The sequence below is a fragment of the Henckelia pumila genome, chromosome 4, assembly GCF_033568475.1.
Source record: "Henckelia pumila isolate YLH828 chromosome 4, ASM3356847v2, whole genome shotgun sequence".
NCBI classification, from domain to species: domain Eukaryota; kingdom Viridiplantae; phylum Streptophyta; class Magnoliopsida; order Lamiales; family Gesneriaceae; genus Henckelia; species Henckelia pumila.
Window position 1 is genome coordinate 141,482,712 of NC_133123.1, and position 21,055 is coordinate 141,503,766.

The 21,055-nt window shown below is 35.1% G+C and overlaps 4 protein-coding genes and 1 pseudogene across 6 annotated transcripts; 2 read left to right on the forward strand and 3 right to left on the reverse strand.

The window, feature by feature from the left end:
• The first annotated feature begins 762 nt into the window (after positions 1 to 762).
• Positions 763 to 5,730, forward strand: LOC140863479 (J domain-containing protein required for chloroplast accumulation response 1-like). Of its 2 annotated transcripts, none has more exons than XM_073266937.1 (9): positions 763 to 1,829; positions 2,497 to 3,236; positions 3,328 to 3,713; positions 3,858 to 3,924; positions 4,197 to 4,264; positions 4,339 to 4,494; positions 4,574 to 4,651; positions 4,828 to 5,004; positions 5,378 to 5,730. In XM_073266937.1, the coding sequence occupies exons 1-9, from the start codon at positions 1,375 to 1,377 to the stop codon at positions 5,414 to 5,416; spliced, it is 2,166 nt and encodes a 721-aa protein (XP_073123038.1). In that variant the 5' UTR covers positions 763 to 1,374; the 3' UTR covers positions 5,417 to 5,730. The 2 variants fall into 2 exon arrangements, with proteins under 2 accessions (XP_073123038.1, XP_073123039.1); XM_073266938.1 differs by having other exon boundaries at positions 766 to 1,829; positions 4,429 to 4,494.
• A 1,382-nt stretch (positions 5,731 to 7,112) lies between these two features.
• On the forward strand, positions 7,113 to 10,877 carry LOC140894747 (deSI-like protein At4g17486). Of its 2 annotated transcripts, XM_073303346.1 has the most exons (5): positions 7,113 to 7,519; positions 7,744 to 7,980; positions 9,383 to 9,648; positions 9,757 to 10,044; positions 10,329 to 10,877. In XM_073303346.1, the coding sequence occupies exons 3-5, from the start codon at positions 9,438 to 9,440 to the stop codon at positions 10,574 to 10,576; spliced, it is 747 nt and encodes a 248-aa protein (XP_073159447.1). In that variant the 5' UTR covers positions 7,113 to 7,519; positions 7,744 to 7,980; positions 9,383 to 9,437; the 3' UTR covers positions 10,577 to 10,877. The 2 variants fall into 2 exon arrangements, with proteins under 2 accessions (XP_073159447.1, XP_073159446.1); XM_073303345.1 differs by lacking the exon at positions 7,744 to 7,980.
• Positions 10,878 to 10,939: 62 nt separating this feature from the next.
• On the reverse strand, positions 10,940 to 12,118 carry LOC140894746 (peroxisomal membrane protein 11A). The gene has a single exon (XM_073303344.1). It carries the CDS (start codon positions 12,044 to 12,046, stop codon positions 11,282 to 11,284), a length of 765 nt encoding a protein of 254 aa, XP_073159445.1. The 5' UTR covers positions 12,047 to 12,118; the 3' UTR covers positions 10,940 to 11,281.
• Positions 12,119 to 13,649: 1,531 nt separating this feature from the next.
• LOC140864007 (protein BRASSINAZOLE-RESISTANT 2-like) lies at positions 13,650 to 15,829 on the reverse strand. Its single transcript, XM_073267867.1, has 2 exons — positions 15,334 to 15,829; positions 13,650 to 14,741 (listed from the first exon to the last, which is right to left on the reverse strand). Exons 1-2 carry the CDS (start codon positions 15,643 to 15,645, stop codon positions 14,046 to 14,048), a joined length of 1,008 nt encoding a protein of 335 aa, XP_073123968.1. The 5' UTR covers positions 15,646 to 15,829; the 3' UTR covers positions 13,650 to 14,045.
• Positions 15,830 to 17,739: 1,910 nt separating this feature from the next.
• On the reverse strand, positions 17,740 to 20,812 carry LOC140863461 (NEDD8-conjugating enzyme Ubc12-like; annotated as a pseudogene).
• Positions 20,813 to 21,055: the final 243 nt, after the last annotated feature.

A 21,055-nucleotide genomic window follows, 5' to 3' on the forward strand; every position in this document is an offset into this window, starting at 1 on the left:
GGCGTTCACATGTGGCTTTCCCTCTACCGCCACGTCGGCTGTTTCATTATGTTCAGTTCTCTGGGCAAATTGTAACGACTTCGGGTTATTTTTCTAATGTTACGCGGTAGCGGCTGTGCTCTCACACATTTGTTGTAACTTGTAAGTATCAAAAATCATACGCAACACAAAAAAAGTATACGCAATACAAATTTCTTTTCGTGGCTTCCCCCGATGAAAGCATATGAATGTTTTGATATTTTACTTCTGAACCAGTGATAGGTGATTTAAGATTGAGTATATTATTAAGGTGAGTTTAGAAAAAATTCACGCTTGGAATTTATTTTAATCGTTTGGATTATTCTTATTATTTTCCAATTTATCTTTGATATATTTAAACTTAAATTGTTGTAATGATTGATTAATTTAGCATTGTGTAAGTGAAAATTTATAAATTATGTTTTAGTTTTAGTTTTCCCGATCGTTCTTATATTTGTTTTGTTATCTGATATCTCGTTAAGGAGAAGTTCTATCATCCTCGGTTGAACACTCTTAAGAACAAAGTCTACCCTTTCAATTTACTAATTTTATACTTTTTTTTTAAAGGGATTCAAATTTCATAATTAATTATAACAATTGCAAGAAAAATGTCGTCCACAACAAAAGTGCTACACGTAAGCGAAAAAAAAAAAGAATCAAACTTTTGCATTCAAAAAGTCCAAAATATTGCAGAAGATATCGTTGAAAAACAGAGAGTATAGTTGGTAAATTGGGAATCTCGAGTTGCAATAGCCTTCACATGTTCTACGAGAGTGGCCCTCGTTCTACTGTACACCACCAAATCGCAATTAACAGGCGCCTAGAAAATTATGAAAAAATTAATATTTGGCTTAGCCCACTTTTTTTTGTCTTTTGGCCTTCTTTTCCTCTTCTTTCTTATCCAAACTTTAATTATTCAAACCTTTATGTGGCTTCAGATTTTCACTGCAATTTAGTGTAACCCCACTGTAGCTGTCTGCATCCCATATTCCTTCTCCAAATTCGGAAGCCACTTTGCGAATTTTCATTCATTCAACATATTTAAATTTGAAAAAAATCAACTTCTTTTGTATTTTGATGCTTCTGGAAGTAAAGGGATGATGGGAAGCGTACAAAATCTATCTTGTCGCCAAATTTCAAGAACCCATTTCTGAATTTTCCTTCATGCAAGAATATTATTGAAACAAGAAGAAGAAGATTAACACCACCCACCATTTCGTTTCCTGTTTTCTAGCTCTTGGAAATGAAGATCAAGAAAATGGAAGCATAAAGATACAATCTTTATCAAACTGCCGAACTCAAATTCCGGTGCAGTTTCCATTCTGAGCGTTATCCTTGAATCCCAGAAGCAGAGGCATGGGTACGACAATGGAGAACTTCATGCGGAGCGAAACCATCACGCTGGAACACGCTTCGTCCGGGCCATTCTTCCAAATCCCACCCAAAACACCCAACAGAAACTCTGGGGATGTAGATTTCAACGATGTTTTTGGGGGTCCACCGAAGCGGTATTCGACGCAAGAATCGAGAGTTAGATACAGCTTCGGCGAAATAGTGGATCCTGAAGATGACGGAAGCTCATCACCTTGGAATGGGCGAAAGGAAAAGCCTGTGTTTAGAACTGATAACGGGGGAAGAAGCCGATACCCGAGTGATGATTTCTTTCACGATATATTTAAAGGTGATGAGTGTTATGTTTCACCCCGAAGTTTTGATCGAGATAGTTTAGTTCCATCTAGCCCGAGTTTAAGGATCATGAGCCCGGTCTCCAAGGCTGAGTTTTTTGGCACTTCACTCCCACCTCAGTTAAGGTATTGGAGTTCATTTCAATCTGTTTCGGGTTATTCGAATAAATATGTGAAGCACGCGTGTGTTTGTGGCTTTGTATCACAAATAATGTTAGCTTGAGTAGACTGAAAATTCCCAACGCTTGGTTTGAACCTTTGAGTGGTGATTTTTTAGCTTGATTGATGCTTGATCATACTCAAATGTATATGATGTTGCTCAAGGTGGAGGAACTCAGGCTCTATAGATGTCAACCACGATCGAGATTTGACAATGGATCTTTTGTCAAAAATTTAAAATTTGAAAAAATTAAGAATGAAAAATTGATTAAAATAGTATTAGAAATTATTTGTGTGTATATTCACATATATAATCTGGCTGAAGTAACTTGATGAGCATTCGAGCCTCGTTAAAGAACGATTGAGTTTAACATCTGAGGGGCTGGCTTCAATGCCTACTTAACATACAAATGATGGAAAATCTTGATGGGGATGTGATATGATCCAGATGTTTTGCAGGTGAGGTGGGGAGGTGTGACTATCTATCTACCCCTCAATATTTATGTGGTAGTACTTAGAAGTGGTTTATATGTCCATAATTTCGTATATTTTAGTTACATATAGTGGTTTCTATCTGTACTTTTATCGTGACATAGTTTATATATTTACTTGTAATGCTTCCCTTTTTTTTTAGCCTTGCCTCCAAATCGACGACCGCAAGGTTTTCTCCTCTTGCTCCTCAGAATCATGGCCAGTTTAAGATGGATGGTACTGCAAATCAATTAAATAGCTCTCGCTCTTCAAGTTCTTCATCTAGATTTTATCATAGAAGTCCCTTGGCTTCTTTTAGTAGTGAGGATTCGTCATCCACTGTGACATCTGATATGAAAGAGAATGGCGAAAACTTTAAAAAGGATAACAAAAGTGCGGAATCTCTTACCGCTGACAGTCAGTTTCATTTCTCAATTTACAAATGGGCTGGCAAAGGAGTTCCAATGCTCACGCCTCTCGTTGACAGGAAAAATTTTAAAAATACGAGTAAGAACGATAGGTTTGTTAGCTCTAATGGAAAGAATAAAGGTGATTTTACTCGTAGCAAATCGTCAACCGTGATGACTCAAGACATCTCAGCAAATATAGAGGCGGAATCATTGAAAACAAAATGTGGAAGTGAAGATAATAGAAGCAAGGAAGAGACGAGAGAGCTGCGGTACTCTTTTGAAGCACCTCATGATATTTTAGAGTCTAAAACCAAAGGAATAGCAAAAAATTGTGTTGTTACTTCCGAGTCTGCGCAAGATGTGAAAACAGAAGCAGTGAAGTCACGTGATTATATTAATATTAATAAAGTAAAGAAAGTTGAAAACAAAGCGCCTGTCAAGCCTGAAGTAAAGCCTCTCCGTGCATTTCTTGTCGATGAGGTCGTGCAACAAGGTGATAGTATTTTCATTTCATATCAAACTGAATATCTGTATTTATAGTTACTAACATGATATTTAACTCAAGCTTTCACGAAATATCACAGAAATTAAAGAAAATGAGACTGGAGCTCCAAAAGTAGAGATTCTTAATGTCCATATTGACAGTAAAAGTGTCAAGAAAACTGAAGAAGTACAAAGTGATTCGAACAGAGAAGATATAGCCAAATCAAACTTGAAAAGGGCAGCTGAAAATTCTTCAGCAAATCTTGGTAGAAGTGGTGCCAAGGGCAAGGTGAAAGAGTTCGTTCAGATTTTTAATCATGAAGCCGATTCAAGGCCTAAACCTGATATTCCTACGAGGAGTTACAGTAACAGATGGAAAGGTGCAGGCAATGATCAGAAGGAGAATGAAGTTAATGTTAATGAACCAAAAGTGAAAGAAAAAGTTGAATCAAATGATGTAGAGAAAAAGCCTGATATCTCGCTTAAGGTAAACCTCACTTTTGTTTCTTTTAAAGAATATTACTTTGGAAGATCAAATTGCATCACATGATCGATGGTTTTTTGGTTAAAAAAGCAGTTTCTGTCTTATAATTGTGGTTGTGGAACACTGATTGCTTTTTCATGTTTTCAGGTAGAGAAAAATCCGAACAAGGATGAAGCACTACTAAAACCTCAAACAAAGAACCCAAGTTTTCGAAGTAACTACCTTTTTCCATTTTGTAGAATCTTCTTTATCATGCTTATATTGTTGAAACCCACAAATCAAATCAGGACATGAAGTATGTTTTCTTCATTTCTGTCAAGTAAAGTTTAGATAGTTAACATTCAGAAAAGTTAATTGTTCTTCGTTTTCTTTCAAATTTGTGGTAAGTTATGAGGTAAAAGTGGTCGTATTTATAAGAACTGCTAGATGTCACTCCAACAAATTGGTTTTCAATTTGTAATCATAGAGATGCTTTGTATTTTTCAGAGTCATTTCGCAGGGATTCTAAGGTATCTGTGGAAAATTCAGACGATCCTTTTGAAGACTACTTCTCGGTATACTTTATTGATTCCCATACTTGTATTTACCTTCAAAAGTTTTCTAATTGATCCATAATATTATTATGTAGACACATTTTTGTGCTGGTATATCTTTTGTGAAGCAAACCATTCAAGCATTGGATTTTGATCATTTGTCCTTGACTATCATGTTTTCAAAGGTTCAAGAATTATCTCCAGATCATGAAACAGTTGCGCAAAGCGATGAAGTTTCCGAGGAGATGAAAGTAAGTTCCATGTCTCAACTTTGCTTCCAAATACTTAAAATGAAATGTTATGTCAATGGTCTTTCATCAATGCATGCAGGCTATAGATGCTAAAATCCGTCAATGGGCGGTTGGGAAGAAAGGAAACATCCGCTCTCTGCTTTCAACTCTCCAATTTGTAAGTATTCTTTGCAATGCTAATCCCAACTGCAGTGTGCTTTTATTGAAACAAAGACTGGTAACTTGCCCTGTACGAGTCGTGAGTTTATTGGGCAGAAATAGGCGAAAAAGACGACTCCTCTTGGCAATGAGGTCCCGTTAAAAATTTGGAGTTTCTAATACTTGGTCTTACAGGTTCTTTGGCCTGGAAATGGATGGAAACCGGTTGCCCTTGTTGATTTAATAGAAGCAAGTGCAGTGAAGAGAGCGTACCAGAAAGCTTTGCTTCGCCTACATCCAGATAAACTTCAGCAAAACAGTGCTGCTTCTAATCAAAAGTACATAGCGGAAAAGGTTTTTGACCTTCTTCAGGTACTGTCATAGTTCGTAACCCTCTAAGCAGCAACAAACCATTACCAATGACTCGTCTTAAAGTATAAACTATTTTTTTTAAAAAAAAGAAAGAATCTGCCCCTTTCTCCTGTTGACATAGCATGAATGGAATCAAGATTAAGTACTGTCATTTTCTATCTAATAGATTGAATCAATACAAAACTAGAACTAATAAACAGGGAATGAAACAAACATGAAAGGCAATGCTAATTCTATGTTGGCTCCCTTATTGTCGACATCTAGTCAATATCTTTGTGATGGTAAAAAGAGTACAAAGAATATGGGAAAAAGTTGCACAGTTTTCTGTAAATATTTTTCAGTACACGTGAATTGTTGTCTTATTTTCATGCAGGAAGCATGGGACCATTTCAATACTCTAGCAACCCTTTAACCAAGTTAAAAGGGAAGCATATGGTGGAAATGGATGCGCTATTCGACTGAAAATTCTCAGTGAGTTTTGTGCAGATGAAACTGAGGATTTGTGCAGATGAAGATATTATTTTCACAGGGCAAAAATGTTGTACATTTATTCATTCATGAAATATATATGGTTAAACTGTAGGATATTGAGTGTGAAAATTCTCTCTTTGCTTTGTTTTCACAGAGTCTGTAATTAGAGACCACATAAGCATTACATTTTTCTTACAGTTTTCATTTTCTGTATAAAATTGGATGAGCATCTTTTGTGAGGCATTCGTCTTCTTCTAAACGTTTAGACAAAATGAAGTAAAAGCTCGTGCTTTCAAATGTTAGGTCTTTTCTTTTTTCTTGATAAACAAAGATATCGATATTTGTTTAAAAGTTAAAATTACTTTGGTGAAAAACAAAGATTTTTCAGATTTAAATAAAAAAAAAACACAATGATTTAATCTCAAATTTGTCCCTATAAAACTTAGGATATATAAAATGTTAATTGAAAGTTGGCCATGATATTACTAATCATATTTACATATGTATTTGTAAAATATAATAATAATATACATTTGTATAATAAAAAAAAGGACGGTAAAAAAGGGGAAAAAATATTATTTTATTTGAAAAAATAATCCACAGAGCCATTCTAAAAAATAATTAAATAAACAAACACTAACTATTAACTAATTACTAGCTGTGTTTTGCTGTTGAGCTTGCCATTATTATTCAACACCAAAGCTATTTTTCCCTTAATCGCAGGCAAGAATTTCATGAAGGCTTTTAAGGACAACACCACGAGTAGCTGTACCTCTTCATTACAAAGCTGGCAATTTTTTTTAATGTTTTTTTTAAGGTCAACATATTTTCTTAACTCAAACTTATTTTATTGCTTTAAAAGGAATTTGTACTACTTCTACGTTTAATTCAACGAAAGGGATTAGCCAAACTGTATTTTACATCACAGTAATACAGAATATTGAATTGAATACTGTCGAATTTGGTGAACTCAAATCCAAAATTTAAAAATATATGAATATTGAATTTTGGGATCTCATCATGTAAATCTTGGGGAGAAATACCATGTGACTTGGGGCCCTTTGGGGTATGGTAAATTTAATGTAGGACCATGTCGATATTTATGCGTATTTTCTCACTATTTCTGATGTATTGTTCATTTCTGGTTTATGACAAATTACAAGAACTTGGAATGGACTAGCAAAATTAATTAATCTCAACAAAGATTTCAAGAATTTTTCATCATTTCTATTGAAGCAAATGACCAAATGAAGGTTGCTTTAGAATTAAAATATACCTTGGTAAAATATATAAATAATTTTGAGCAAATTTTCGGTTCTATTTCAGCAGAAATTGACGAATGCCGAAAAAACAAAGAATCCCACAAAGGTTAAAGAAAAAGACTGGAACTCTTTCTCTGTATTTCATTGTGGTGTTCTCTCATTCATCGGCTTGTCATTTACTCCCTTATTTCACTGTTTTTGTCAGTTTAACTTTATTCTCAAGACCAGTAAACAAAGAGAGAGATTAAAGAAAGGGGGTAAAAAGAGAAGGCTCGAATTTTATTCTTCCAGCTATTTTTGGTCAAAGACAAGTAAAAAGCCAATTTTTTTTTTTAAAAAAAGAATTATAAATAAAAAGCAGAGAGATAATTGTTTTGTGTTGTGTCAGTTTCTCCTTTAACTTCCAAAACTTGGGGTCTCTTCATAGACAATTCTTTCTCTACTTTTTTTTCTTCTTCTTTTATCTTTTAGTACTAGACTAACTAGCTTCTGGTACTACAATTTGTTTGGGATTGAAGGGTGATTTTGTTAGTGACTTCAAGGAGTTTGTTTGCATTCTTCAGTGGTTCTTTTACCTGGGATTTGTCAGAAAACAATGAATGTGCGCTATTAATTTAGGGAGAGAAAGAGACACTTGTGCTAATTAACCAATCTCCAGGTGCTCTCTCTCACTCTCACACACTAAAATTACATTCTTTTGTACAGAGTTTTAATTCAATGTCTGAAGAAGCTGAAAGGTGGAATCTTTAGCCTGCCCACCAATGCCATTTCGACTTGAATCTGTGAGTCTCGCTGCTTGAAGCTTTGTTTTTCTTGTTCTTGAGCTTCTGTTATTCGAGCAACAGTTTGGGTTTTCCCCCCTTAATAGTAGGAGCAGTTCATTTTCCCCCTTTTGGTTGCGTAATTAGGTAGAATTCTGTGGTAATTGGTTGAACCCTGATCTGCTTTTTCAAGAATTTGTTGAATGTTCTGTTTCTTGATTTTGATTTTGTACTTTGCTGCAAAGGGTCAAAGTAAAGAACGAGATCTGATAAGATTGTGGGCTCGTATCAAAATCTGAATCTGATTTCATAACTTCTGGTCGGTGTCTTGGACTAAAGTCACTAAATGCAGGGATCTCTGCTCAAAATTCTGTTGATTTATTTTACTTTTGATGGATTTGGCGTTTGCTACTTAAGGCTTGGGAAACATCCTTTGTGTTTAAGAGATCTTTCTGTTGATTTAAAATATGAAATTCAAGAAGGTACCCTTCTGTTTAGACATTATATTTCTTCCAATATTTGGCGATACTGTAGCCATTTCTATGATTATATTAAACTTTTATTTAAATTTACATGCATTGTCCCTCTTTTGCTGCTTTGAACGTCCGCAGTAAGTTGCCTATGAACTGCTTTATCTTGTTGCTGACCATTAAGCTGACTATTAAAATTATTTTTTAATTCTTTATTTTGTAGTTTAAATGTGGATGCTTATTTATTTTCTGGTTCATGCTGACATGATAAAAACCGTAGAATATATTATGCCTGAACATGCAAGGCAACTGTTTTAAATTGGCATAACCGCCTTTTTTTTTTCCCCTCTCTTCTCTTGTTTGATACTTTATCGTCAAGTTCTTTTTTTCTCATGCCTATTTCATGATTTTCGAGGAGTTGATTGAAGAATAGGAGCATATTCCAACTTCTGTAAGGCAATTTGATGAAATCTTTGAGTTATACCTCATTTTTCTCACCAAATTACTACCAACTCCAGCTGATGGCTATTCTAGTTAATGTTTGGCTGGAAAATGTCAAATATTTACCTTATATCAGATTCAAGATTTATATAATCAACATTTGCACTGGTGGAGCTATTAGTGGCTTCCCACTCCTGTCAATGTTGACTTTCAGAAGTTGAAAACCACATCAAATTATAATTTTCTAAAGTTTCTGGTTTTGCTTTTTTAATCTACATGATAAGTTTTATATAATATTTCTCCCAGAGAGAAGTTTCTTTTCTTGTTGGATTCATAGATGTGAACCCTTTGTCCTGGGTCAACTAGTCTAATTGAGATATCACGAAACATATTTAGAAAAGCAAGGTTTTGTGGTGTTTGATGGCATTTGATGGCTGACTTGAAATTGATTATCCATTTGCCAAATATACGCAGAAGCATCAGAACGCCATAAATTTGGCAGATTAGAGGACAAAAAGGTGTTTATTTTCTGTATGTGAAAGTGCTAACTTGAAAAGATAACTATCTGGTAACAGACAAACTTAGGGTACCCAATTCTATGTGATTTTCAAGTAACAGCGCATCGGATTCATGTGATCTTGAATTACTTTTTCTGCATATCTGAGGTCACCATAGAAGGAGAAGCTACACTGAGATGCATCGAGATATGAGTTGGGGATGAGAGGTTTATTGTTGGTTTATGTCTCTATTCATCGCCAGTGAAAGAATTTTCTTCCAGTCAATTGATGATTTGTTGTATGCTGGAAATTCATGGAAAATTTAAAGATGTTTAAAGACCAGAGAGAAAAAGAATCTACCCCCTTTTTTTTCATTTTTAATTGTTCATTTATCCAGCGCATTTGCATTACCTTGAGAAACCTGAATATTCACCTACACTGTTGCTCTTAACTTTGTACTCTTATGTTTAACTCAGATGCCTCAGATGCTATAGGGTCTTGTTTGGTGTTCAGTTACCCTATAGATACATCATGACATTGGGGCCGAAGAAAGGATGGAAATCCATAGTCCCCCTCCATGTTTCCGCCAAATCAGCTCAGCGTTTCTGTTTGTTTTCAAAAGTGAAGTCAGATGATGATGGTGCCAAAAATACTCCCGTTTATCTCAACGTGTATGACTTGACACCCATGAATGGCTATGTTTACTGGGCTGGCCTTGGCATTTTCCACTCTGGAGTGGAAGGTAACTTTTATCATATATTTGTGTGTCAACTTGTTTTTCTGGTTCTCATTTCTCCTTGTAAATCCTCGACCACTCAACAAAGAACCAACCCTTTTGTGTGCTTTACAGTTCATGGCGTAGAGTATGCTTTTGGTGCTCATGATTATCCATCGAGTGGTGTCTTTGAAGTTGAGCCTCGACAGTGCCCTGGATTTAAGTTCAGGAAGTCCATATTCATAGGTACTACGTCATTGGATGCTTCTCAGGTTCGAGAGTTCATGGAACGTCAAGCTGCAAGTTACAATGGTGACTCATATCACTTGATTGTAAAGAACTGCAACCATTTTTGCAAAGACATATGTTACAAGTTGACTGGGAAAAGAATTCCAAAATGGGTAAATCGACTTGCAAAATTAGGTAATTTTCTTTTGTATGTCACTCGAGTAATGTTGTTCAATCATCCATGATGTGTTACAGTACATAATTGGCTAATGGATAACTTACTTTTGTCCTCGATTGAAATCAAGAATTGCTAGATTTTCTTAATCTTAGCCATCTTGGTGTTCAAACGGAAAAAAGTTGATATTTTATGACTTGTTTTTTAAATGCAAATTTAAAACTCCATTTAGTCCGTCTTCACCCATCAAAATCCCAGTTCTTTTCCAGAATCTTGGTGGCTAATTTTGTTTTGCCAAACACAGGTTCAATCTTCAACTGCGTACTACCTGAAGCCCTTAAAATCACAGCTGTGCAACATGATCCCAAATACCAAGCATTTGACGAAAGTGAGAAGAGAAGGCTGAGAAGTACTTTCAGCTGTCTTTCATCCATCTCATCGAGGCAAAGGCAATTGTCTACTTCGTCATTGCTACTACAATCTCCTTTAAAAGGATGCTTACCACCTTGGGAATTGAAAAGGTCTTCAAATGGTTCGATCAAGGAAAGGTAAGAGGAGCAATGGCTTCTCGCACCATATCCTTGCTTTTGAAATATCTGAAGAGGAACTTAAGGGGTTATTTTCTTGAGCTTGTTGATGTTTTCTGAGTTACATTCAAGAAAAAAAAAGATGTAGCAAAAATGCGATCTTGGAGGGAATAATGTGTGAATTATGATGCGTTCTTTGGTTCCCCTCCTTCCCGGGTGATTATTTCCAGTATTCCATCTTTACCTAGTATTCTTGTGTTAGCAGTATATGTTGTAAATCGACTAACTCCAAAACAAAGTATCATTAATCATGCTTGTGCTGTTCATATGCTGCTTTCTGTTGTTCTCCGCTTGATTTTGTGTCAACTCTAAATGGAAAACACACTGATTCAGTCTATAACGATGAAATGTACTAGAAAATCACATCAGAAACTGCTACAGGAAAGAGAACTGAGAATCAAGAAATGTGCAGGAAGCCATTTCATTCCTACATTCCTCAAAGAATCGGCAATCTCAAATTTGTAACTAAGCCAAAAACAAATATAAAACCCCTTCAAGTCTTCAAGACAATTTCTGAAGCAGGAAGCCATTTCATTCCTTATAACGTCAACTAATGCAACAAATCCCAAGAAAATAAAGGCTAGAAAACTCGTGAGCACAAGAAAAGGGAACCTTATTAGAACTTATTTAATTCCTTATGGTTTCACGTTATTATTTGAACTTCGAACTTTCAGCAAGAAACCCAATTCTTGTGAGTACTAATAAGAGCCGACAGCAGGCCAGCGGCTGATACCAGCAGCGGCGATGATAATGTGCCTCTGCCATCTCTAATGTCAGCCAAAGACATCAACCCATCTGCCAAATCTTGAACCACAGAAAGCCTCTTCATCAGCTTCTTCTCTCTCAATTTCCTAACCTTTCCATGCTCCTCCGCACATGCAATCCCCCTCAACATAGCCAAATCAATGCTTGCCACCAAACACTTCTCTTCCGCATCAAGCCTCCGCAATTCTCGCACTTTCAAGCTTATGCTACCAAAATACCCCACAAATTCGCACCAGGCACTCCATTTCTGCAATGCGGGCAGGTGCCTCTTATCAATCAGCCCAGCTTTTCCCAACCACACAAACTGTTCGATGAAATAATACAAGCCCTCACCACCATATGCGACAACGGAAAGAATCAAGCTCAAGCTACTGGTGAAATGGGTCGAACGCAAAGCGTTGACATCTTGAACGAATTTGCCCAAACGAAACGCCTTGCGGCTGACGCCTACGCTCGATTCGAATGACTTGAGGCGAGTGACGAGGGGCTGTTGCGTGAGGATGGACGAGGCGAGGATGATCTTGGTGGCGTAGCGCGAGATTTTCAGCAATTTATCCACCCCATCTCGCTTGGCTAGGTAGATTTCGAGATGGACCAAGAAATCTCTGTTGTCTGAACCAGGCTTCACTGGGATCGCAGGGGGATTTGGAGCTGGAGATTCGGATTCCATGAGAAGAGGAAATTGGAACAACAATCGAGTAATCGATCAAAATTCCTTGATTAGTACTTGATATGTGTGCCAATCGACCTTTGTACTAGTTAAATACAAAACTTCCATTATAAATTTTAAATTAAGCATTTGAAAATTTGTTTATATACCAGCAACAGTTTTCATGTGTTCAATAATTTAATTATGTTTTGATATAAAACATATAGAAGAATTATGTAGATAATTTAATAAGAATTGATAAATGATGAAATTTAGAAAAAATAGACAGAGATAAAAAAAGATAAAAATGTTAGAGAAAAGTGAGATAATTTAGTCATTCAAAATATATTATAAAAGAGATAATTTAGTCTTCAAAATATAACATAAAAGTTAGTTGTGTTAAATTTAAGGTAAAATGAAAAGAATTTTTGGTGTGATTTGACACACCAAAAAGAATTACTACAAGGGTGAAACTATTATATAATAGTATAGATATATAATATGAAATTTGATATTATTAATTTTTTTCCTAGAAATAATATTATTCAATTATTTAAATTTTATTATGAAATCCTTGGCCTCTGGTTGGGATAGGGGCTTAAAATACCATGGCCATAATAAAACATAAACATAAAAGTAGTACGATCTCACGGACGTCAACCTATGTTTTTGCATCGAAAAATAACATTTTAGACATAAAAATGATAATATTTTTTAATAAATTGAATCAGAAATCCGTCTAAGATTTTATATTGTAATATGTATTTTGTTTGCTTCAAGAAGAGCAGAGATACATCAGATGACATCTCTATTCTCTCATGGTGAAATATTTGTTGATATTTTTAAATTTTACCATTGATTAAAGTTTTTTTCTGTTATTTATTAATGTTACCACTGATTAAAGTTTAGACTTGAACCCAAGCCACTTATATTTCATATCCTAGACAAGTAGAGTGAAAAAAGAACAATCATGCATGAAGCACTACATGTGACAGAATCCCTGCATTATAAGCTCTAGTAGGAAAAAAAAAAATTAAATCAAACCAAATATTTAAAGATTATAATAAGGATATGCACCTAACCCTACATCCAGACCAGACAGCAATAAAAGCGACCTCCTCTCCTAATTTTCCATAAAGCCTGTACTTAAAATTGTCAAAAATGTTGGCCAAAGTTGCTTTAATATATGAATAAACAAATGAGGCAAAATAAATGGAATTAAAGCAAATATTAAAAGTTGTGAAAAAAAACGTGAAAAAAAGGGTTATAACTTATAAAGGTATATTTATTCAGATAAAAAAGAAGCATCAATTCAGAGAATATCCTGTGACATATGTTTTTCTTGGAGTATGTATAACTATAATGGATTAAAAGATGAAAAAAGTGAAGTTTAAATTTAAATAATTAAAAATTGCAATTATTTCAGTAGCAAGTTAGTAACCACACAATAAAGAGTCAAAATTATATTTAGAAAAAAAAACTTATATTTTTAAATAAAACTCCCTGGGCATCGTGTTTTATGGTATTGAAAAATTGAATCATTTAAAAAATAGCATAATCATTAATTCCAATTACATAACAAAAATAGTAAGAACCAAATATGAATAAATTCACCATTAATTAATAAAATAAACATCAAACTGCTCACCTGTGGATCAATCCACCAGTTTACAACAAGTAACATAGTTCTTGATTACAATGGGAAAAAAGAACATAAAAACACTATATATGATGCTTGTAACTAGGCCCCACAGCAATTTATATGGGAAAAATAATTACTAAAAACTGCAAAAATAGAATAAAAGAGTGAACAGAAGACAACTGATAAAACCAATCCAATCTAGAAACAGCAACTCATTCAAGCTCCAATCCTTTTGCAATGGCAAACTATTCTTATTTCCAACTCTAATCTTTCATCATGGATGTGTGCTTCTGCGGATGTGCCACTGCTTTTGCATGCTCATAACTACACAGGAAGATGAACCCCATGCCAAATTTGAGAGTTTTTTTAGCCGATGAGTCAATTTCGGGTATTCCCACTACCTAGTGTGAGCTCAAGATCATCCATTCCGACCTCATGAATCATCTCCCCTTCCCATGGCTTCACCGTCATATTCTCCAATCCAAAATCTATGCCCTTTCCCTTATCTGATGTCGCATCCTTGCAAGGAACTTGTTGAACTGCAGGCTTCACAAGGTTAAAAGTTGGCGAAGTTGGAACGACATTCACTGCATTAGCGTACGCTTGAAAGTTCATCCATTTCAAAGAATCTATAGTGGAGGTGTCCGAGAACTCGTCGCACTCGGGTATAGTAGCCGGTGTAAAACGCTGAGCACGAGTTGGACTGGCTGGGGCGGATGCAGCAAAGAAAGGGATATTAAAGGCAGACATGGATTCTTTAGCAAGAGTTTCCAAAGTGAAAGTTTGTTTTGGGATTCTTGTAGGGGAGGAAAGAGGTGGGGTGACGGGAGCACTGTTTGATATTCGGAGAGATGGAAGAGCAGTAGGGAGTGAATTAAGGAGGAAGGCGAATGGGTGAGGAGGAACATTGCCATCATGGCGAGATGGGCTGGGGAATGAGGAGGAAGACGGGCTAGGTTGATACGAAGGAATTGGGCTAGCAAAATATGAAGATGGAGGGCTTGGGTTTCTTGAAGAACACGGGGTAATATTAGTTGAGGTCCCTCCTATTTCCATGGGACATGGCTTGCATCCCTGTACATAATCGATGCATAAACTAAGATTCTCCAGTAATTTGCCATTTAAAGAACTTCACAGACAAAAATTACCATACAAAGCAGAGTACAACTGATGCAAATGAGGCAGCAGAGAATAATCTGATCATAATTTAGTGAAGTTTTTCTCCACAAATATTCATGAAAGTATAATTAATTAGCTATCAAAATCTCAAGAAAGTAACAAGCTTAATTTTTTCAGCTGAATTTGAAGAAAAATTTTCAGAAACAAAGGGGAAATGCAACAACAATGAGAATATCAGATCATGACATGGCTTTTCTTTTTTCTTCCAAAACAGCTGATTACAAAGAATAAACAAGTAGATCCACTAGTAAAAATGTATATCCCCTTTCAGATTAATAGGAAGACAAAAGTAGCAAAATAGCTAGAAATAATAACAATAAAGAAAACACCAATTATGATCCAAACATAGAAAAAGCTCGCAAGTATCTCGAATGCACAGATCTACACAAATTCAAGAATTCCCCATTAACAAAACCTAGAAATCACCTTCAATTGGAAAGATCCACACCCCAGATTCCAAAAATGAAAATTAAGTAACTATAAGTACCTTGCGATAAGTTGTGCCATCAGGCTCAACGATCCAACCAGCTTCAGCACAAAGAGCTTTGAGCACTTCATTATTGTCACAGTGCTTAGGAAGATTATAATTCCCCTGTGCCCTTAACCCCGAATAAATCTTGGCTGCAATTGCTCTCCTCCGCCTCTCTCTTCTCCTATTATTCTCCCTTTCTCTCCAAGATGGCTTCCTCCTCCCTGCTCCATCACCCCCACCACCGCCATCCCCGCAGCCTCCGCCACTTCCACCGGCTCCTCCAGCTGCCGATGACGATGCCGTCGATCCTCCGGCCTCCCACATCATTTTCAGTGATTCTCCTTCCCAAAAATGCAGCCTTTACTCTCTCTCTCTCTCTCTCTCTGATTAGTATATATATATTTATATTTATATAATAAGAATTGGGCGAGCGATTGTAGGCTACACTGTAGAGTACTCACGAGGAGTACGCCTCTCCCCTCTGCTTTCCCCGAGTGTGGAAGAATCTGTGTTTTTCTGTGCGTCTCTGTTAAAGAGTTTCTATATAACTTATTTCCATTTATTTATTAATATTAAATAATAACACATAAATGTGCTTGTATAATAATTTAACACAAAAACTTTTATTGAATAATTCGCATTTATTAAAAAAATATTATATTTTTCCGAAAAAAAAACATTAATTTTTATATCAAAAATATTATTTTACATGTTATTACTTATTATAGTTATATACTTATCACATCACAAGACATTTTGATAAAATGAAAGCAAGTTCGAACTGTAATGTCATGCTACTGAAATGGGTTGTTCAAAACTTGGAGCTGGACCCACCTCCAGTGGGGCCAACCCTTCAAGATTATTTTTTTTAATAATTGCAATTTCAGTTTTTTTTTTTTTACTGAATAAAAACACATAATTTTTGGGTGAACAAGAAAAATAGTTTTAAAAAAAATACATTAGTTAATGTATTCTGGTAATAGCATAGCAGGAGATGAGGTAAAAAGATTCAGGTTGTATATTTTGTTTATTAACATTATTTTATTCTGGCAATAAATCTTACTCAATTATCATGTTGTTGCAAAAGAGGTTTAGTACAGTGTCGGGCCAGAAGGGTTGTCTCCTCGATTATTGTACCGGTCAACAAGCCAATGGGATCTTGCCACGTAATCCAGGTGGTCCCCATATATTTGTCATCTCTCCCCAAAATTCTATTTTCACGCCATAAAATAAAGTTCATACTATTATACTCTACGATCTTGTATATTTATTTATTATAATTATAATTAATATTTATGGCTGCGCTGTGTCTTGTGGCAGTTCTAATAATGCAGATCTATAATTACCCCGGAGCAAAGTAAATTGTTCCACAAAAAATTTATTTTAACAAGCATATTTAAAAAAAAAAAATAAAACTGATATTTTTTTTATGTTGTGTAATAAGTTTAATAACAAGTACTATAACAAATAATGTCACTCTTCATCGAATTTATGGGAAAAAAACTCAAAGAATCAAACGTTACTATATTATTTTGTACTTTATTTGTGTATATTCCATTAATCATTAGTTACATTCAAACATCTATTCAGATTTTATATATTTTTGGGGAAAAAAACAGTAGCACTGAAATAAAAAGACACGGGGCAACCGAAACAAGAGGACAATTTGCGTTTGAATGTTGGCGTTCATATTGAAAGAGCACTTGAGATATAAAACCAATTATTGAAAACACTAACATGCATGAATATCAACTATCACTTCTTGGCCTCATTGTCAAATCTTTCTCAATCACATCCCCACATGCCTTCCAACCATTAACCATAGCATGCCCAAATGCTAGTAAATATTAATGTAGTATGAGCAAGGCCAAAATTCCAAGTTCACGGAGATTCTGAGTAACAAAACCGCGACGAGTCGACAATAACCCCTCACACGAAAACCGATCCAACCTAAGGCCATTCATTATCTAGAGACGATAGAAGGCGACATAAATATTTCGTTTTTAAAAGACAAACTAAAAGAGTTGTTCCTCCAAAATAGATTACCCCATTCCACCACACTTCACTACATCCTGTCACCAGTACCACCTCCGCCCCGACCCCGTTGATACCATAACAAGAACATAGCATAAAGGAGGAATTTTGAGAGCTCATTAACGATTTCCGATCAAATGTGACTGTAAGCTTGAAGTAAGGAACCTCTGTGAGTGATTAGATATCAAACCGTCAAGCAAACTGCGATAGGTAAACTCTCACATTCAACAAGCTTGTGCAGATATAATAGAATATCACCAAACATTAAAAATTTAAGAGTAGTCTCAGGACAGTATCACGTTTAATGGTGTCGAATTGATGATGAACCAGCAATTGGGACAGCATGACTACTTACCGTACAAAAGCCACAAATTATGAACATAAGAATTAAGATGCATGAAGACAAAATCGACTTCAATTCGAAAAAGTGGTTTGATCTTAGAGTTTTGCACAACGAATCATCCATATTAAGAAGTTACAGACGCATACAAACACCTTTCAGCATTCAGTTTTACATGGATACTGTCGAAACCTTAAACGGGTTCAATTTTTGTGGCAGAAAGACTAGAAATAGATTTAGATATGCAGCCAAAGGTACAGATTTCTCTGATCATACCAATTTTGCAAATAAATTGGTATCTGGTATGATCGTCACGTGCTATATGCAGCGAGGGAACAAAGTTTGTCCAACATATCCACCAAGCATTGCCCTCCTAACATTAGAGGCGAATAATTTCAGCTTATCTCTCAAAACTGCAGCAGCATCATGGTTTAGAGGATCCTCGTGATTCGGTTCCTGCAAATACATGGGTTTGGGTTTAAAAAAATATAACAAATTAAGCCTGCAAAAGCAATATCTTTTAGTAACATGAGGACGAGAATACCGTTTTAAGATTATACAGCCCATAGATGATCGTGTTTATATTCAGCACAGGTTTCCAGTCTTCTCGAAGAATGTTTAGACATGCATTTCCTTCTAAGTCGATATTAGGATGATAGACCTGCATAAACATAATTAATCAGCGGTGAAGTTTTATTTAGATACATGCTATAACAGATAAAATAAAGCTTTCATTACCTTTGTTTTGCACTTGACCTTTGGCGCTTCATGAGGATATATGGGAGAAATTTGGAAAGAAAAAATAAACACCCCACCTCTGAAACACATCACACTAATATCAGGGATCGTAGATAAAATTAATAATGCATAAACTAGTAGGATAGCAACCTCCAAGGAGCCTATAAATGAGTTTGAATTGCCATAGTTAAGGATCCCAGATTAAATAGAAAAGAAAGAATGAGTACTGACTAATAATATCCTTCATCAGGGTGAATGGTGACTTCAAAGTTCATCAGGTCATCCTTTCCATTGGGAAATGATATGCTGCATGTGTTTGGCAGATTTAGTTCGCTAATATCTTCATCAAATAGAGAAGAACGATGTTGGAAGTCAGAGGATAATGACTCGAGAACGCACAGAGGAAAATGCAGAAAAAGTTGAAATACATTGTTTAGCACATGATGTGTGAATCAAGGAAAAACTACTTTGAAGGTATCCTCCATGGGAAGGTCAGAAATTTCCACGAAAAATCATCCAAATAGTTTAAATGAACTAGCAATTTAGAGTTGGTTCTCTACTGACAAACAACAAGCAGCTTAACCAGCAAGCTCAAATGAGCTGTGAAATAGAGCATGTTATGGGATAAAATTTTCAATACTGAGAAAACTAGCATGGAAAGATGTAATAGCTGTTGACAAGGGACCTCTCTTTAAATAATTTCTTTATTTCCAGAATAACATGCCATTAATGGAAATTAAAAATGAATGAATAAGCATCAAAGAACCTTATAAGAACTTTGAACAACAGTTAAATGTTAAAATAGAGTAGATCCACCATGAAGTTGTCGACAATCCACAACTTCTCTCCTTAGTCAGTAGTTGCTCTTTAAAATGCAACTTCAGATGTTATATCCAATTTGAAACTTTAATATTTTTACAGTTTAATGTGCCTGGAATATCAGTCAACGGGCTAAACTATTCATCTGTGTGTATTTTTCTACCTTCTGTGATTATTTTGGTCAAACAATTAAAAACCAAACAATAACACTCGTAAAAGTATCCAAGAAACTAAAAAGATAGTTATAGGTATGCATTCATTTCAAGAAACAAAATAGATAAATCATATTCATTCCGCATTGCTGAAGAATAAAAGAAACCTTTGTGAAGCCGTAATTCAGCAGCACTTTGCTTTTTCACGGGAGGCCTCCCATTGGCATTTTCAGCAAGTTCCCTTTGCTTTTCCTTTACTTTGAACAACTTGATCATGGTCCCTTTATGTTATACGTACACATGCAATAAATAAATAACTTAAAAAGTATGAATATGAAATTAAAGATGTAAAAGATACATATCACAAAAAAAAAGGAACTACTTTGGGTAAGAACTAGTTGCCAATCACTGATCTTAATTTGTAACACTTCTTTTTATAAAATTCAATCCATAAGGTCAGAGTTTCACATCTTCGAGATACAAAAAGCAAAGAATGAAGGTTACATCACATGATCATTAAAAACCTGAAAACAAACATGAGAGTAAAATAAACTCTACATTTACCAGAAGACTTGCAAATTTTAATAAGATAACCTTAAGAGTAAATATCAAGTAAGATGTTCTTGGATTCATTGCTTCCATGGATAGGATTAATGAGCATATGGGTAATATCCATTATTTACAGAAAAAGTGATGACATCGTAACTATAAAACGAGGAGTTTAATGGTCTCAATCAAGTTTATGTTTCGGCCACACTTGGTCATCCAGAAATGGGAGAAAATATATGGATTTTGTAAGACAGAATTACAATGTAAGCTAAAAAACCCCGAGCATTTTCAAATGCGAGAAATACTCCTTGTTATAAAATATTTAAATGAATAACAAGCAGTTAGTTCTGAAGCGAGAATAAAATCTATACTTAATTCAAATGACCAACCGTTAGTTCTGAAGTGAGAATAAAATCTATACTTAATTAAATTAAACACTTAAAATCAATGGAGATCGAAGAAATACAAAAATAAATATACTACCCACGAGGGATCTTGACCTTGGAAACTCGCTGCACTAATATCGAATCAGAAACACTTTTACGAGCTTATGTTAGGTACCCAACAATAATAATACTGTAAATACTGCAATATCTGCAAAATTCAACCTCTAAATAATTTGATCGTGCGCAATTAGAGCTAGCAACAGAACCATCCAATAGAGGAACAAATACAAGAAGCTGAAACTGAAGCAGAGAAGGAGTATAAAGTACTGTTAACAAATAATTAGATGGGGATTTGAGATTGTAGCTCAAAAAAACTTTCGGAATTGAGTATAAAGCAGAGAAGGAGAATAAAGTACTGTTAAAAATTCGAAGTTGTACCTATTCGAGGAAAAAACTAAAGCAATAAACCGAACGTTCTTGGGGATTTGAGATTTCAGAAGAAAACTTTAAGAATGGAACCTTCAATCGATGACCGAGTGTTCTTTTTCCTATACAAAAACAGCGGCAAATTGGTGATCATGTAAAAACGTGTAAATATGTTCAATGCGACATTACCGCAAGTTCTTGACAAAAAGTGCCAGAGGAAATACTTCAAAGCGTTTGTAAAATATTATAATTTGTAAAAATGATTAAATTTATAAATTATAAAAATTTTAGAA